General features: G+C 33.6%; 1 protein-coding gene across 1 annotated transcript in view; it reads right to left on the reverse strand.

The window, feature by feature from the left end:
• Positions 1-426: 426 nt before the first annotated feature.
• The window catches only part of RTTN (rotatin), an 86,560-nt gene continuing 68,838 nt past the window's right edge, over positions 427-18,148 (reverse strand). The window contains exons 41-49 of the mRNA XM_067292157.1: positions 14,879-14,984; positions 12,266-12,360; positions 10,454-10,531; positions 8,487-8,613; positions 6,527-6,726; positions 4,450-4,717; positions 3,086-3,189; positions 2,648-2,717; positions 427-885 (exon numbers count right to left, since the gene is read on the reverse strand). Coding sequence (XP_067148258.1) covers positions 803-885; positions 2,648-2,717; positions 3,086-3,189; positions 4,450-4,717; positions 6,527-6,726; positions 8,487-8,613; positions 10,454-10,531; positions 12,266-12,360; positions 14,879-14,984 — 1,131 coding nt within the window. The 3' untranslated portion in view covers positions 427-802. The remainder of the gene's footprint in view (positions 886-2,647; positions 2,718-3,085; positions 3,190-4,449; positions 4,718-6,526; positions 6,727-8,486; positions 8,614-10,453; positions 10,532-12,265; positions 12,361-14,878; positions 14,985-18,148) is intronic.

The following is an 18,148-nucleotide window of genomic DNA, read 5'->3' on the forward strand; positions in this document are numbered from 1 at the left end:
AGGACACATAGACCTAAATAACATACTGTTTTTTTCCTCAAGGCAGAAAGAGTGCTCTTTTTGGAAATGTTTATGAAATGGGATCCAGCAGATTGTCTCTCAAAGTATTTTCTACAATATTGTAACTAAAACTGATGCACATACCTCATATCCTTTATAAACTGGTGTGTTAACAAAACTGCCACCTGTAGTATCAGTTAGTGGGAGCTCTTTTTCACATTGTTATCATTTAAGGAAAAAAATGCAGCAGTTTGAACTGAAAACTCCTCCAAAAAAAAACAAACAAACCACATTTCTATTCTATATCTAATAGGTAAAGCACGCAATGACTGACCTGGGAACACTTTCAGTTCTTAAGTCTATTTCCTCTGTGTTCACCTGTGGCATTGCAAATTACAATCCATAAATGACAAATACTAAACTGAATTAAAAAAAAAAAACTTTATTAAAACTGATCCAAACCAGCAATTCTACTACTTTACAATAACATTTGCAATGCATAATTTAAGAAAATTACTGATTTTTCATATCTGTTTCCTCTGTACATTCTTTCTGCTACATAAGTACTATAGATAGTACCATCATTATAACTTCCCATTGGGATTACAAGACAAATAGTTTCAAATCATATTTAGTGCAATTCTTTGATTCAAGGTGATCAACTCCTTCCTCAAAGACTTCGCAAATATCTTCCATAGCATGCTGCTGCCATAAATCCAAGGATTAGAAGTATTTTCTTTAAATTCCTGTCCCCTCTTGAGCAAGCTGTCCAGTTTCAAAATGAGAAGTCATCTGATAATTGTTAACAACCGAGAAGCTGCACTACATTCTCTAAGCATTTTAAGTGGTATGCATTTAGCTGATTTCCTTCTGGCTGTGGAGTAGCTAAGGAGAAGAAAAAACATGACTTAAACTTCTAGTTGATTCTTAGCATAAAATGATTTTTTTCAAAGATTATATCAAATGTGTGGTTGAGGATTCATGCTATTTTCTAATTTTTTCCTCTATATTGGGAGCAGCAAATCAAGTACTAATACTTTATTTTGCAAAATGTGTTTTTAAGAAACCTTGACAGAATTAAGCAGCTGTCTAAGCCTTCACTCAGCTGGGACAAAGAAATGAAAACTGCCTTTTGATTATGCTATATTACAATACAGGTATGCCTGATAGTTGCCAAAACCTCTGGGAATATTTGTTTCTACGGTCCTTTCTCCATGTGAAGGACAAATTTGGAAATGAAAAAGAACAAAAAGTGTGTTGAAAAATTCCTCCACTTGTACTCAGAAGAACAATCTATCATTCTGGTTATTAACCCAGACATCACTGTAAAGTGATCAAAGCTTTATTAGGGTAGGCTAGTTCAGAAACTTAATGCAGGAAAATATTAATGACAACTTCACATGACTAAATGGTTAAAATTACAGTTCCATAAAGCATTTTATAGTCAATATTATAATTTTTTTTTTAAATTCAAAATGAATATTTCAGTCTAAGATCTTATGTTCTAAAGTAGTACATAAATAAATAGGGATCAATATTGAGGTGCTAGTCTGTAAAAACTGCAAATTTCTACCTTGCTGATTCAACATGTTAATTTGAAAAAAATCTTTGATCTGTGCTTTGATATATATACCACAAATACTATAAAGAAACAGATAAATCTGTATTATTCTTTATCAGCTATAACACACTGAGTACATAAAACGTTTCATAATGTTATGATTGATGGTTAACTTAGTAAAGGAAGAATCTGGAACAACAGAACATAGATGAAATCAAGGGATGAGAGTTACATAGCACAAGAAGAACTATCATGAAATGTTCTAGCAAAAATACACCTCCTCCTTGTTAGGATATTGCCAAATAGTGTTCAATGCAAGTAGAAATTTTGTGGCAATTCCGTCCTGCCAGAAAATTTAGAATTTTAAATTCCTGCACGGGTAAACCTATCTGAGTACAAAATACAGCAAATGCAATCAGTGGAAAAATGAACAGCTTAAAATGAAACACTTGCAAAATTGAAGTCTTAACTGCAACTACCAAACCTACTGCTAGCTATTGAAGTTGCAGCTACAGACCAATGTCTGAGCATCATTTAAAAATGAATGCTCTTGAGTTCAAAGTAATATATTGTATAAAACTACTCAAACTACAGTTATCTTCAGTTACTTAAAAAAACCCTCAAGTTTTCAAAAAGCCAGCTAACTCTTGGTACAATATTTTCAGACTGGTACAATGAATGGTTCTGATCTGTTCTCAGTGTAGTTGAATACAGTAAGGTTGAACAACATTAAGCACCTCAATGTTAAATGGATAATTTTTCTAAACACTAAATTTAAGAACTAACAAAGCACAGCACATAGTAAAGAAAGCATTTTGCTGCCATATCTTTAAAACTAACCTTAGCAATTTCTCAGGTCTTATTTACAATTTGTTAACCAAGAGACATTTTTGTATATCTGTATTTAAGAGATGCATAACTATAAACCGTATCACTATTTGTTATTTTAGGGATAAAAATAACCTCTCAAAACCTATGTTTTTGACTGTGATGCTGTAACTTAGAATGTACTAATGATCTATTTGATGGAAAAATTACAGACTGGCATAATTCTTCCAGATGGAAAACAGTTTGTTCAAAACTTACTTTTCTTCACTGAAGAATAAGCTTCATCTATTCTCCTCCTTATTGATAGATTCTTCAAAGTCACTTTTGCCTGTCACACACAAACAAAAATAAAGCAGTTTTACTTTTCCCCCACATGTTGTCACTTTATTAATGAAGATAGCTCTTCTACTTAAAATTACAAAATGACAGTAATTTAGTAGAACATGATATCCAGGAATTTTAGAATTAGCATATGACTGTATCATTGTACAGTTTACATTTATGTAAACAATCACAAACCACATCAAGCTGCTTACATTTCATGTTGTATAACATGACCTGAGCAAATGATTAAAATTGGAACTGCTGCTGTAAACTTTATTTTTATTTATTTAAAGGTTATTTTATAGCATAATATTACAAATTTTCCTTCAAATGCACTTATTTTTCTTAAACAAGTGTTTATCAAATACGAACCTTCTGATAGTTGTGAAGCAAAGCCCAAAGTGAAGCTGCTCCAATTCTCTGAACATCAAGACTATCACTTTCCAAACAGGTAGATAGCACAGTGATAGCTTTATCTAATGAGAGAAAAAAAAAATCACCTAGCAAAAAACATCAAAAGTGCACAAAAGTATTTACACTTCTGAGTATTTTTATGATTGGAGTGTGCTTATTTCTATGATATCTATCTATGACAGATATTGGTATGGCACAGGAATTACAGAAATTAACTAAATATGTCTGAAAAATTTGCAGATTGCATTGTAAAGAAGTGTTAATAAGCACACAGCAAAACAAAAATAATCATATCTAAAAAATTAAGCCATAAATAGTAAAACATGTACATGTAATGTACAGCCATCACCTATGCATAAGTACTGAGTAAGTCATTTTCATGAAACTGTTTTATAACTCCCAGTAGCCACAATTACAACCACACTGGAATAAAAATTAAGATGTTCCTTTTTTTACTTAGTAATTACTATGTAGGTGATTTGTAAGTGATGAGAAATTTGGCCCCCACCTGAGGTCCCTTAATTTCCTAGGCTTACTCTGCTCTGTTTGTTCAAGTCTGCTTGTTTACTTCATAAAACAAATGCACTCAGTAGATGATATAATTGAATAATGTGTGTCTAGTTAACGCAGTGAATCAGCATCTTGGAAAAACAAAATAAAAGTAAGGACACTACAGAAGACCTACTGAGAACTTAAGGAAGACAAGAGTTTTCTCTCTGCAATTAAATGGAGAAAAAAAATATGGCTTTTACAGACAGACACAGAGAAGTTCACTCCATGTTGTTATGTTAAACATATATGCTACAATCACCACAACACCTATGATTTGTTGGAACTAATAAGGTTCTGTCCAACTGAAAGATAAGAACTTCTGTGGTGGTAAAAAAATCTGAAGGAGCTTATTTCAAGATGACTGGCACAAGGAATCCTTCAAATCTCCCTCTGAAAAAAATTGTAAAAATACTTAGAGTCATCTTGCATTACTATATTTCTCTATATGAGAAAACTGTAAAAATACTTCCATTCATGTTGCATTACTATATTCAAATGACCAGTCTCGGAACAAATCCTGAAAATGTTTTAGTTATCTGATACATTTGCCTTTTTTTTTTTTGCTATATATTCTTATAAGTACATTTCTGCCAAAATATAATTTCTATAATCACTTCTATGTTGAAAATGACAATTATTTTTATAAAAATATTTTCTAAGTAACAATATTGATTTCTTGATGAGTAACCCAAATTGCAATGAAAATTTGGTATTCTTGAAAACATCACATTCTCAGAGTAAAACAGTTTCAATACCTTTCAGATACTTACCATTAGCTAGTATCTTGGGTTTGTTAACTGGACTAAAACAGATGTTATGTAGAATAAGAAGTGCTATATGTTGGTTGCTCTTGTGTTTGTATTTACACATCTCCACAATCTGGTCTAAAGTACCATTTATCTTCATAATCATCTGCTGTCCATCTTCTCCCAAAGATATGTTCAGTAGCAGCTTTAGCCAAAGAGTAGACACATTACTAAGATTTTTATGACTTCCTTTTGGTAATGACAGAGACAGAAAGTTCTGCAGGAAGTTACTCTGTAGGAAGAAAACATGCAAGATATTAATATTTGTATTATCGTATGCTTTCATTGCTGTTTGACCTTCCAATCTGTAAACTTGAAATATGTATAATAAAACATCAATACTATTTCTTGGTCAAGAAACCCATTATTATTCAAGAATGTTTAAAAGAAATATTTATGAGAGATCCATGTCTTGTTTAAAAAGGTAGTTTGATAAAATACATTTACTTCTATAATAACTTACACAATACTGATACTTAAAAGTTGGTCCAACACAAAATATTTATTTAAATGGCAATATCAGTCACTCCACAAGTTTTTTGTTTTGCTTTGTGCTTTTGAGTTTCTGCTCAAAAATAAGCTGGAAACAATTTATTCAAATCAGTATAGTATTTAGTATGTTCTTGATTCATTAATTATTATTTTGTTATTAGCAAATCTTAAAAGTATAGTATGTCCCCTTCACTGTTAGGCATAGTACCGCCTCCCATTTTTGTAAACTTTGAAGAGAAAGATCTTTGTCTTGATATCTCACACACTACTATTCCTATTCTCAAACAATCTCCACTTTAAGGAGATTTGGAGCAGGTAAAAATCTATTCCACTGTTGCAAGAGAGCAATGTTGTAAACAACAACATTTCTACCATGAAAAAAGTCCTTGGCTAAATATTCCCATCCTCGTAGACCTCATACAATAACGCATGTAGGTATCTGGCCACCAAAGCAAACAATCCAGCAGACAAACTCACTGTGGTTTTGTTCACACAAGTATAATATTGCTGACTTAATTCTAACAAAAGGAATTAGCAGTTCTTAGACTTATGCAAGCAGAGCCCAGGAGAAAGAATGAAGAAAAGTAACATTACACTAGACTGAAACTCTGAGGAGAGCTATAGACAAAACAGTTCATTTAATAGACCAGCTTCTATAGAATGAAGCATTTGAGATATCTTTTTTAGAAAAAAGTTTCTGAGAATAACAGTAAGAGTATAATCATTTTTCAACATAATTACTGTCATAAAAGGATCATATTTTCCTCCTTTTCTATTAGGTAATTAGGCCCAAGAAAGAAAATGTTACAATTAAACTACTACAAAAACTGCTAAAATTAATACACTTTTAATAATTGCTGTTGTGTTAGCTATTTTTATCAGGTCACAACCATGCTAGATCATCTACACAGTTTGACTCCCTGTCCCAAGGTGTTGAATTTCATTAGATGATGAAAGTAAAATTAAAAAGAACAAAACAAAAGAAAAAAACAGATCTTTCTAAGAACTTTTGATAAAACAGTGTAAGGACCATTCAGTGTACAAATTAAAAAGGAAAAAGACAATATTTATGTGTATACAATAAAAGATGATTTCTACGTAACACCCAATTACTGGTATATATGACATCTTCTCTAAAACCTTAACTTTTTAATCAAGATTTATGCTTCACAAAGTATAACTATTTATCCAGTGCTTAATTTCTCATTTACTCACATGCAGTTTGTTCTACTGTATGCTCACACTCATAATCCAATAATATATGGGGATATTAAAAATTCTGCAGCCCAATGAGGTTACAAAAAAACCATTAAAAACTATAAATAGTGTAGTTCCACATGCTATTTCTGTCCAGACTACTATGAATATGACTGAAATACAAGCTGCACTTACAGAACAGTAACACAACTCCAAAGTCCCACAGGTTTTGCTTCCTGTAGAAGCATTTCCATGATCCCAAGACACTCCATATTGAAATTGAGGGTTTATTAAGAAAAGGAAATTGCATGCATTGCAGTGCTAAAATCAGTAAAGAATATTATTTACTTACTTTTTGAATAACGCCTTTACAGTCATGAGATAGAGCAAGGTTAGAAAGAAGACAAAAGACCATCTGCTGAATTGGGCTGCTCTCATTCGATATTCGGGTAGCCAATTTCATGATGTTATGCATTAATGAATTGCCAGCTGCACTTCGTACAGATGGAAGCAGCGGTTGTCCACCACTCGCCCAACAAAGTGAACCACAACCTTAAAGAAATGAAATCCTTATCACATGAGAAAATTTCATATACATTAAGAAAAGATTGAGCTGGGACTGATGCAAGGTGTTTTTTTTTTTTCTTTTTTTGAACCACAGTGAAGCAATGGGATGGGCTTTGAGTAGAGAAGTGACCTGGATGAGACGGTTTACAGGCATGGCAGTCTATTGTTCTAAAATCTAAGAGCATATTCTGCTGTTAAAGAGAAGTTGTTGCTTTATTTCAGAGTATTTCCTTAAAAACTGGAACACTGCATCTAAGACATTATTGGCATGAGAATCTGAAGTGACCCACTGAAACTGTCCCAGAAAAGAAGCCTCTAAACTTCTTCTCGAACTTTTAATATTTTTCTTAAAATATTTTTCTGACAAATAAAAATGTTGTCTGCATTTGTCATTACCTTGTACCATAATAACAAGCAAAATTCTACGCTACAGAACTACAAACTCAAAACAACATCAAGGAACAACTAAGTTACAAACATGATGTATGTAAACAAACATGCATATACACATTTTTATTTAGTGGCATTTGCCACCTGCAGCCACAGTTACTTTCTTACATGGCAACAGTAAATGAAAATGGGACAGTTCATTTCTTAACTGCTATAAGCAGCCACAGGCATTTCTTTGTTCAAAGACACTAAAGGGAAGTGGTTAACGAGTTCAGAGCAGTTAAGTCTGGGTCACCTCATAAGCCAACTACCCTGAACAACAGGAGAAAACATGATTAATTCAAAACCACATCCCCTTAATAGCAAGGAGAACAAAATTGCAACCTAGAGCCACACAACTGAGGAATAAGAAAGGCCATCAAAACTTCAATCCTGATTTCCAATATATCACAGGACATTACATTCCTTGCATTTAATTCTATATCCTGTAGTTGGCTAATATGTATCGACCTTTCCTCAGTCCATATTAAAAAATATGTTGTTCATGAAAAACAGCATCACGAACTGTTTGGGGCCTGGAGAAATTAACTTAAAAAGAGTGTAAAAAAGCTCATGCAGTTAATGTATTTTAATTATGCCATATCTTGAAGGTAGCTTGACAGGGAGAAATCAACAGATACTTAAAGGTCTCTTCAAGCCACTGGAGAATCATAATCTGAGTCAATAACCAGAATATGAAATGAGGCAAATTCATACCAGAAAAAGGAACAGGTTTTTAACAGTGGGGATAATTACTCATCAAAACAAAACAAATCAACAGAAATAGAGGATTTCCCCCAATCAAAAGAGAATCCTTATGAAAAACTACTTTAGTCAAACACAAGTTACTGAGTCCAATAACAGAAATAATTGGGTGAATTTTAATAGGGAATTAAACTAGATTATTGAATGTGTCAAAGACGGAATCTTCTTAATAAGGGCTAAAGTATAAAGTACTGATATATGTTCTCTCTGATATAATTCCTGGGAGTAGTATCTCTACAGTATACTTCTCAGTTTGGCAGGACTTTCGGTATAACCTTTAGACATGGTTTGAATTAAATGCTATTTAATCCTTTAATATAATTGTATTCTTGCTAAACCAACCCAGCTATTGAAAGTCTTGAAAGAGGAACTGGGCAAAAATCTTGAATGTATTAAAAATCAAAACTCTCAGACTGTGATGAACCAGCTTTTGTACTTTGCTCTTATGGTAGTAATAAACATCATCATTCTTTTCCCCTTATTATACTGTTTCTATCCTCATTATTCTAGTTAAATATTTGATGTATTATATCATAGAGTGACTCTCATACCTGCAGGATAGTTTGCAGTGTAGACCCAAAGCAAATGCAGAGCTATTTGCATCGAGGAGTCATCTAGTAAAAACCATGGCCATAGTGAATGCAGAACAGGAACAAGATGAGCTTTGAGCGCTGCCATCTGCGAGAGTATGAGGAAGAATTTAGAGAACTCTATTATTTAATATTTTGAAAAGATTACACCATTTTAGCAAAAATTTAAAATAACATTTACTTTAACACGAAGGTCTTTTTAATAAAGTGGGAGAAGCATATTTTTATCTTATTTTGTCCCATTAGTTCTTTTAAATGATTGTACAGAGGGAAGTGACACCCTCATTTGAGCACCAAAGTAACTTCCAGTATATTCCACAAGACAATAGCTTAAAATCAATCTTCAGTTTTAAATATTTTAATTGAACTATTTTCAGGGAATACCTTAAAATTATCTTTAGTGATATGTATACCAACACTTTGCCATATATACCTTAATATTAGAAAGTTTTGGTAGCAAGTTCTCATGTATATATTGATATTTTTTTTCCCTTCAGCTTTGTAATACATAGTTACTGAACATTATTTGCTAGGAACTGAATATATTGTTCTGGAAAACCATACTGATGTTATCCAAGAACCACTCTAAAATATTTTAATTACTATGAGATATATAAAATAAAAATAAAGATTTATTCATTCTAACCGAGTTCCCAGTCTACAATTTTATTCTACTTAATTATACTAATTATTAGAACTCAAAAAGCAAGGACACAGGAGAGTACATAGGAGAGCTCTACAGAGCAAAAAAAAGCAAAACATTTCAATTATCAACAGCAAACACCTCTCCTTCAAGCAACTGTCTCTGCAGACCCCTGATGAAGGCAATTAAGAAAAAATAAATACTCAACAATAATCTCATCTAGTTTCTGCCTCAGTGGTGGTGAAGCAAAAGTTCTTGGTTCCACAGGGGAAAGGTTGCATCACTGTAGTCAAAGCACTGATATATGGGAACCTTAGGAATAACCAAATAGCTTATTCAGGCCCATAATATAAATGGTGTTCTGTACACAAAAAAGTTGCTAACACATGCCCTCAGCAGCAGTATTCCTGGAAGGTCTGGAAATCTTCCACCGAGTTGCCCTAAGACCTTTGCTAAAAGTAGCAGAATTTGCATCACAATGCCAAGACAAATTAAACTGTGAAAGAAAAAGCGACCTGGAAATAACTGCGTTAAAGGTATCAACTGTAAGGAGTATGAATAGTAGTGATCAGAGAGAAAGAATGCAGGAAAGAAAGAAAGAAAGAAAGAAAAATCTGAGCCACATGGAAAAATAAATAGGGATAAGAGCTGAAATAGAAAAAAAAAAAATTAACAAGCACAGAGAAGTGATGAAGAATGTAAAGTGAAAAATGGAAGACAAGATTCTGAGCAAAAGAAATGAAGAAAAATCAAAACAAAATTGGACCCTGCAGGATCAGTCTAAAACATGCTATTATTTTACTAATTTAACTGAGACTGTATGAAAAGTAAATGGCAAATTAATTTTTAGGGATTTTCTTTTCCTTCAGAAAGGGAAAAGGAAAAGGAGAGAAGAGTAAGGAAAATAAAGAACACATCCTTTTTTAATCTTTACAGGCTTTCTTATTCTCCTTTCTTATGACCCCACACCTTTCTTCAAATCCATTTTTCATGTTATCTCTTTTGAAAATTGGATTGATTGATTTCTAACCAAGAAGAAATAGGTATAAAGGATGACTGTCATCTGCAATCTTTGGGACACAATGTTTCAATATGAACACTGAATATCTAATGCATGCATAAGATATTCCTAGGGCAGGAATAATAATGAAATTTGAACTATTTCTTGCCATTAATATCAAGTTTAAATCTAGTCAACTTGAAAATATTTTCAAAATAGAACAAATCTATGATCTTTATTCACTATCTCAATGTGGTGGCAATATTTTAATATAATAATACTTACTTTGCATTCTTCATTTTGAAAGAGACAATTTCTGAGGAGCTGCATAGCACACCTTAACTGCTTGATAAGGCTATCCTCCTATTTAGACAAAAGTATTTAAAGATCATCAACATAAAATCAGGATTAATTTTGTGCAAGGGAGAAGAGAGTTTCAAAGGTCAGGTGCAAATCTAAAGGTGATAATGTTCAGGTCAAACCTGTTCTGTAGAGTTTCTTTCTGATCTTAGATAGGATTCATCTCATCTAGCTTTAAACAGGCAGACATGCATGTACACTGCAGACATTTACAATAAGTTACTTGTGTCATCCTCATCTCTCTTTATAACCCACAGATAGTATTTCTAGAGGGATTGATCCAGCTAAATGCAGAGATCTGTAAGGTAGAGCTCCATTTCCCTTACAACTAATGAAGGGGAAGGAGGGAACAATTTTGGGGTATGAGTTATTCTATCATAAAGCAGACCTGTAAGACAAGCCAGACGAATCATCCCTAGAAGCATCTATTTTTCTTCTTTGGATATAAAACAAGGATAAACTAGTTTTATCTCGCAGATCTCTACATTTAGTCACACCAATCTATCCTTATCTTCTCTGTGTCTTAGTTCCCTAACCTTAATATTGGAAATAGAAGTACTTTCAGCCTGATAAGAATATTGTGAAGATAAATACAGACCTTTGAACAGCCAGGTACTATGCTGAGATTTAACTATGGAAGTAAACAACGCATCTGTCTTCATGGTTGTGCTGTGACACTAAAGGACTCTAGCCATGGCTGACCTCTAACTTTGAAGTGGTTGACATGTTAAACCACTTCTGAAAGATGATCAAATTCCAATAAGCTCGTTCACCACAGGCAGCTATTTCTGTTTTTATCAAGCATAAAGGAACAGAGATGTATGTAAAATAGTATTCAGGCCTCATCTCAAATAAAGTGAAGCAACAATACTTGCCTTTAAACGATATCATGTGCAGCTGATGACATTTAGTGATAAAGTAAAAGTCTATCTCAAAAACAGCAATGAAAAAGTCAAGCACAGTCGGTGAAAGACGAACGTACATGTCATCATTACAGATGCCATTTATAACGGGTTTGTCCCATTTTTAAGTAAATAAAATGCAAACATTGAACAGTTCCTTCAAGAACTTATGTGCATTATATATAATTCTCTATTTATTCAGTAAACCCAAATTACAATGAATCCCACAAAATGCCATAAACTACAACTAAAACCTAGTGTGTAAACTGTTACCAGGTTAAAAAGATACAGATAGTGTGGATACCACTACTTGTTTGGGTTTTTTTTTTTGGGGGGGGGGGGGTTGGAAGGTGCAGATGATGGGACACTTCATTTTTACTAGGAGCCTTTTTTTTTTTTTTTAATAAAGCTTGACTAAGCTAACCATTTGGGTCTTGTAAAGCATTTAATGCCATTTGTTGTCATTATGGTAATTTATTCGGGAGAGGAAAGGAATCTCAGGTAAAATGCTTCCATTTTTCCTTAGAATAAAGCTAGGTCAAATGCATTATTTTTCCCAGCAGTTAAAAGAAAAAGGAAAAAAAAGATAAACTCTCCCTGCTGGGGAAGGAGGTCAAGACCCAGTGAACATAACATTGGGCAATGGAGTGATTGAGGGTGTGAGATAATCAAGTAGAGTAAAAGCTCTAAACTCATTGGTTCTTAAAGAAACCCCAGTACCCAGATCCACTATGGGTTGTCATTTACTCTGTCTCACCCATGACAGAAAGCCAACAGTATTTGTCTCAATAAAAAACCTGAAAATGCCTTATCATATCAGCCTTATGGATTTTACCTTTTTTTTCTGTGTTTTCCCAGGCTTTAGGGAATCCAAATTCATCTGTGCATGAATATGTTTCATCTGTTCTACACAGCTGTCTATCAGGTCAGCTGAAAAAAAAAAATCATGAACATGCATCTTTCTTGCAATTATCTTGATTACTGTTACCAACTTGAACTGAAACTTAAGGGTACAGATGACCAAATTCTGAAAGTTCAAGAAATATTGCTATCTTTTTGGTTTCAGAAAGTAACTAGCACACTCTGGGATGGATTGAGTACAGTTGGATGATCTCAAGAACCAAGAAAATATTTGTCTCCTCTTGCAAACAATTTCTGTGAGATGAACTCTGAAAGAAGGAGGAACTGATAAGATGGAGAGAAGAGGATTTTTGATGAATTTTTCTGATTTTTTTTTTAATATCTATAGTTCTGTATTTCCACAGGTTGCTGAAACAAGGCAGATAGCTGTCAAAGATGGAGACAACAAGGTTGTCCTTGGAAAAAAAATTGTGGGGAAGAGGATTGCAATTCATAACTTTTGACTTCTTCAACAATGCTGCCTAGAAACCTAAAGGCTGAACCTTCAAGAGGTTAGGGCAAATAACCACATACATTTATCTTACCCCCATCTTCCCCCTTGCTCTTGGCAGATTTGCTATACCTGAGGAGGAGACAAAGAAAAGCAAACATTCCAGTGGCTCAGAATCTAAAATGTTAAGAGAGGCTCTTGTGACCTAGAGCCCTTGAGTTATTACAAGATCATAGGATTATGCAATAATGAATGTTGGAAGGGATGACCTCCAGAGATCATCTAGTCCAACCTCCTACTCAAAGGAGTCAGCTTTAAGAACTGACAAGGTTATTTGGGGCTTTATCCAGTTGGGTCTTGAAAACCTCCAAGGACAGAGACTGCACAACATCTCTGGGCAACCTGTTCCACTGCTTGACAGTCCTCATGGTGAAAAAGTTTCTTTATAGCCAGTCTGAACCTCTCTTGTTTCAATTTATGCCCATTGTCTCTTGCCCTCCCACAACATGCACGACTGTAAAAAGCCTGGCTGTGTCTTCTTGACAACCTCATAGGTACTGGAATGCCGCTATTAGGTCTCCCTGAAGCCTCCTCTTCTCCAGATTGAACAAGGCCAGTTGCCTCAGTGTCTCTTCAAAGGGCAAGCGCTCCAGCCCCCAAACATCTTGGTGGCCCTCCACTGAACTTGCTCCAGTTTGTTGATGTCTTTTTTGTGCTGGGGAGCTCATAACTGGATGCAGTATTCTAGGTGTGGTCTAACGAGTGCTGAGTAGAAGGGGATAATCTTTTCCCTACATCTACTGGCTATGCTTCTGTTAATACCAGCCAAGATGTTACTGGAATTCTCTGCTGCCAGGGAATACTGCCGGTTTGTGTTCAGCTTGCTGTCTACCAAGATCTGCAGGTCCTTTGTAGGTCCCCAGGCAGTCAATTCCCAGCCTGTATTGTTGTAATGGGTGGTTTCTTCCCAAGCGCAGAACTTTGCATTTGTCTGTGTATGTTATCTGGTCCCTTAAAAAGTAGTCCTTAAGAACTGAAGAGTTGGTGTTAAAGCTAGAGACATCTTCAGGACATTGCTTTGACATCAGAACTCGATCCTCTTCTCATTTGTGCTGCATTACTGCAAGGTGACTTGAAGGCTGCTCTAGCACAGGAAATGCTGAACTTTATGCACTGATAGTGCCTTCAAAGGAAGATGAGTCTCTTGGGTGACCTCTTGTGACACCAATGAAAGGAGAATCCTGATTGAAGCAAGGGCTAAGTGGACAGCCAGTATCTTGGGGAGGAGCAGAAAGTGGGTATATAATGCAGGATTAGAACTTTGGAGTTTGATGCCAGTACTGAGATCACACACTGAACAGATACATCTAAGCTATTTCAGTGTGATCGAGGTTTAAAGAATCAAACCAACCAACATGGAGATGCAAATACATAGAAAACAACCCAGACAGAAAGTGTATTTGTGTTGATCAATAGATATTAAGTGTATATTACATGAGAAATGCAAATGAGCCAGTCTCCCCTGCATTCTGGTGGACTCAAAAAGTCTCTTACCAAAGGATTTAGTTTTACTACTGAAAAGCAAAAGCCTTGAGCATGGAAGTTGTTGCCTTCCAAGAGGCAGGCAGGCACTTTAAAAACTGTAGAATGGGAAGAAACGAACAAACAAAAGAACATTTGGGTAGAGAGAACTGAGAATGCAAGGCATGCTTTCACCTACAACACTATATTGGCAAAGCATGAAACAGTTAAGAAATGGAGGAATTCTCTGAAGACACTGCCAGTGCAAAGAGATCTCCAGTTTCACACGGATGAATATACCACTGGCAGTAAAAGCTCACGTTTCTTCTTACTGTAACATAGAACGTGATCTAACTACAAATTTTAGACTGGTTACACCACAATATTTTATTTCTATCTGAAAGCTTTAATTATTAATAAATGTTATCTGTAAAAATTTGTTAAAAGTGTTACTGAAAATTAAGTCTTTTGTTTTGACAAAGAACGTTATGATTTTTAAAATGTGAAAAACACCAGCAAATATTTGATTTATAAAGCATTTAACATACGTTTTAAAATGTATTTCCTTATGCTCACCTTCTAAAGCACATTTCTGGGCATTTTTACTGACAGCTAACAGGGATAGTAATGCACTTGCAGCAACTTGTTTCAGGACATCCTTTGAAGATTTTCTTTCATAGACCTACAAATAATGCAAGATAAATGACCATAATGGAAAAGTGGTCATACATATTAAAAGTGGTCATACATATTAAAAGTGGTATTCATACCTGTAAATATATTGTTATAGTCTATATTCTCATTCTGATGATTCATCAGTGTATTCCTATTTGGAGTTCTCCCTGCACATATTCATATTTATAGCTTATCTGCATCAAAGTGTTTCACTATTTTCTTAACTAAAAGGTTAAAAAAAAAAATTCCTTTGCTCCTAAGCCCAACTCTTCTTATTCTTTTCTTTACATTCTACCTTCCTAAAGAACAGATTCCAAATTTTGGCATTCTACAGAACTTTTCTAATCTGCAGCCATGCTATCGTAGACAACTCAGTAATATTCCTCCAGTGCAATCTTATTTTCCTTCAAAAGAATGTTCAAGAAGAGACATTGAATATCTGTGAATTTCTTTAGAATAAACACATCACTGACACAAATAATTTTTAGATACACTTCCAACCAGAGAAAAACCATAGTTTGTCTTATTTTTGTATCCATGTGAGGCCTTTGTGAGCACCGTATTTCTAGTAACTAATAACAATATAAATATTCCTTTGGAAGTATAGAGATTATATTTATTTGGAGCCATATAACAAGACAGTTGAAAGACTGGGCGCTGTCTCTGCTTTATATATTATCCACTAGAGAACGTTGCCCGTCTAGAATTTTTACCTAAAATACAATCCCAATACTGATATCCAATATAAGTGAAAATGGTATGTACTAAAATCAGAAGAATACAGTAAAACTAGAACTAATGTTGGATCATTGCAGAAAGAAAAATATATTTTAAAATTAGCCCCAAATACAGCATCCCAATAAAAATCTTAATACATAAGATAGAAATCTCATGAGTACCAAGCCAAAGGACCTCATAGATTGGACCTCTATGTACATCACATACATCACTTTAATATTGGCTTTTGTCCTCTACCTAGTAATTGCCTAACACATTTTTCAAATTTTAATATGCAATAAAATATCAATGTTTGCTCTAAGGTTATCATTTATTGAAATGCTCAGTGCAGTCAGGACTAAAAAGGTCAAGAGATGAAGAATAAGAAGTTAATAACATGAAAGAGAAAACTCAATGATATGAGCAATTGATGGCAAATTAAAGCACCAACGCACTGACTGGGTTCTGCATTTATAGCTAACAAAAAAAAGATCGTATTTAGACTACAACCAGTTTTATCAGATCCCAAATGAAATCAGAAAGCTATAAGCAACATAAGAGTTGTCTACCTATATTGACTATTTTCCATATTGATAGGTGGTGGTTTAGTTCTACAGCAGAACATTTAAATGTTTGAATAGTTTAAAAAAAAATATATAAAAAACCATAAATGTTTAAACTTGATGCTCATTTACCCAAACCACGAAACAACAAAATGTTGAGTTCCTTTAATATTGAATTGCCTAATAAGTAGATTTCATGATTTATCCATTCAAAGCCTTTTGCAAGAGTAAGTGGTGAAGATTTTATTTCTACCCTATTAAATTGCTAACTGCCTATATTTTTCCTAGTATTTAGGAATATTGTAATCATGACAATATAACATATTACCCTGATAATCTCTCGAATTTTTTCTCCTTTAATTAAAATAGTATGTGGCTGATTACTGATTAAATAATTAAGATTGGTTATACTATATTTGTATCAATTGCTCTAAATTTTTAATTTTCTTATTATTTTCTAATTTTATCTTAAAAATTACCAAAAGTTCATCCTTTCTTGAAGCATACTCCTTAATAATTAATAATTGACTACTAGATACATAGAAAAACAACAGTATGTAAATTTATAATGGCTTCTCTCTGCAAATCCTATAGTTTTTAAACTCAGTATTATAATAGTGAAATGAGTATGAACACATTCAAATCTTTTTGCAAATTATGATGTGTAATAACTTTCAAATGTCCCAAAAGTCCTTAAGGGTTAGCTACATCAACAGATGTAGCTATGTCAGTCTGCACCCATTGTAAGCTAGTTTAAGGGGAGATCAAAGACTTTGCAAATCTTTGTACAGCTATACCTAGGCAAAAAAAATAATGTCTAAACTTGAAATTTGGTGTTTGGATTATGGTAATAATTTCATTATTGCTTTTTTATTTCTGATCTTGCAAACATATATACGGGTGTTAAGGTTTATGTGCAAAAAATACAGAGACCTTTTAAAGTCAGCATGTGCATGTTTAAAAATTGGTGTATGCAATAACACACATTAATTTAGGACCTGGTCTGCTAATATTCACACTTGCAGACCAGGGCCTAAGTTTCAATGTGCCACTGCCTATCATCCATTTTGTAGATTTTATGTAGTTAAGGTGACTAATGGAGATTACTGATTGTTTGACAATTCTTTCCTTCTCTACATCAGTCAATTATTTGCTTGGGTACTTCTCTTGGAGAAAGACTATATTTAATTTTTTTGTTTTGTTTTTTTAAACTAGATTACTTTATTTGTCCTATGGTCTCCTTTAACTGCCTCTCAGTGATGACCATGGTAAAAAAAAAAAAAAAAAAAGTAATACATAGATGCATTTTGAAAGTAACACAATACTGGAATGCTACGTCTTACTGGTTTGTAAATTTATTTTTCTATTTTAACTGTTAAATTTATCTTTCTCCCTTTATCTTTATAATTCTAAAATTAACAAAAAGAAAGCATTAGTAAATGGAAGTGCTTCAGCTTTACTCAACTACTTAGTACATTTTATTCATGGATCACTATTATTGTTACAGGGACAAACTGCATATGATTTAAAGAAGGACAATGACTATGTAGATAGAAGAACTGACTTGTGAAAGAAGATAAATTAGGTACAAATTTCATATACATCTTGTCTTACTGGTAAGTAATGGAAGAAATTTTAACAGTCTGTAATAAATGAAGGATATAAATATGAAGGAGGTAAAAGTAGTATTTAGGACAGTACAAACAAGTATAAATAAGAATAATGAGATTACATTAGGAAAGAGAAAACATTCAGAATGAGTATCTAGAAATATGGCTTATCAGTAATATATATTATGTTGGGCAACAGGTTCCCAAAGGAATGAATGAAAATATAATATCTGACAGATTTAAAACTAGGTTGGAAAATACACTATTATATGTTCCCATAC

The sequence above is a fragment of the Apteryx mantelli genome, chromosome 2, assembly GCF_036417845.1.
Source record: "Apteryx mantelli isolate bAptMan1 chromosome 2, bAptMan1.hap1, whole genome shotgun sequence".
Taxonomy (NCBI): Eukaryota; Metazoa; Chordata; class Aves; order Apterygiformes; family Apterygidae; genus Apteryx; species Apteryx mantelli.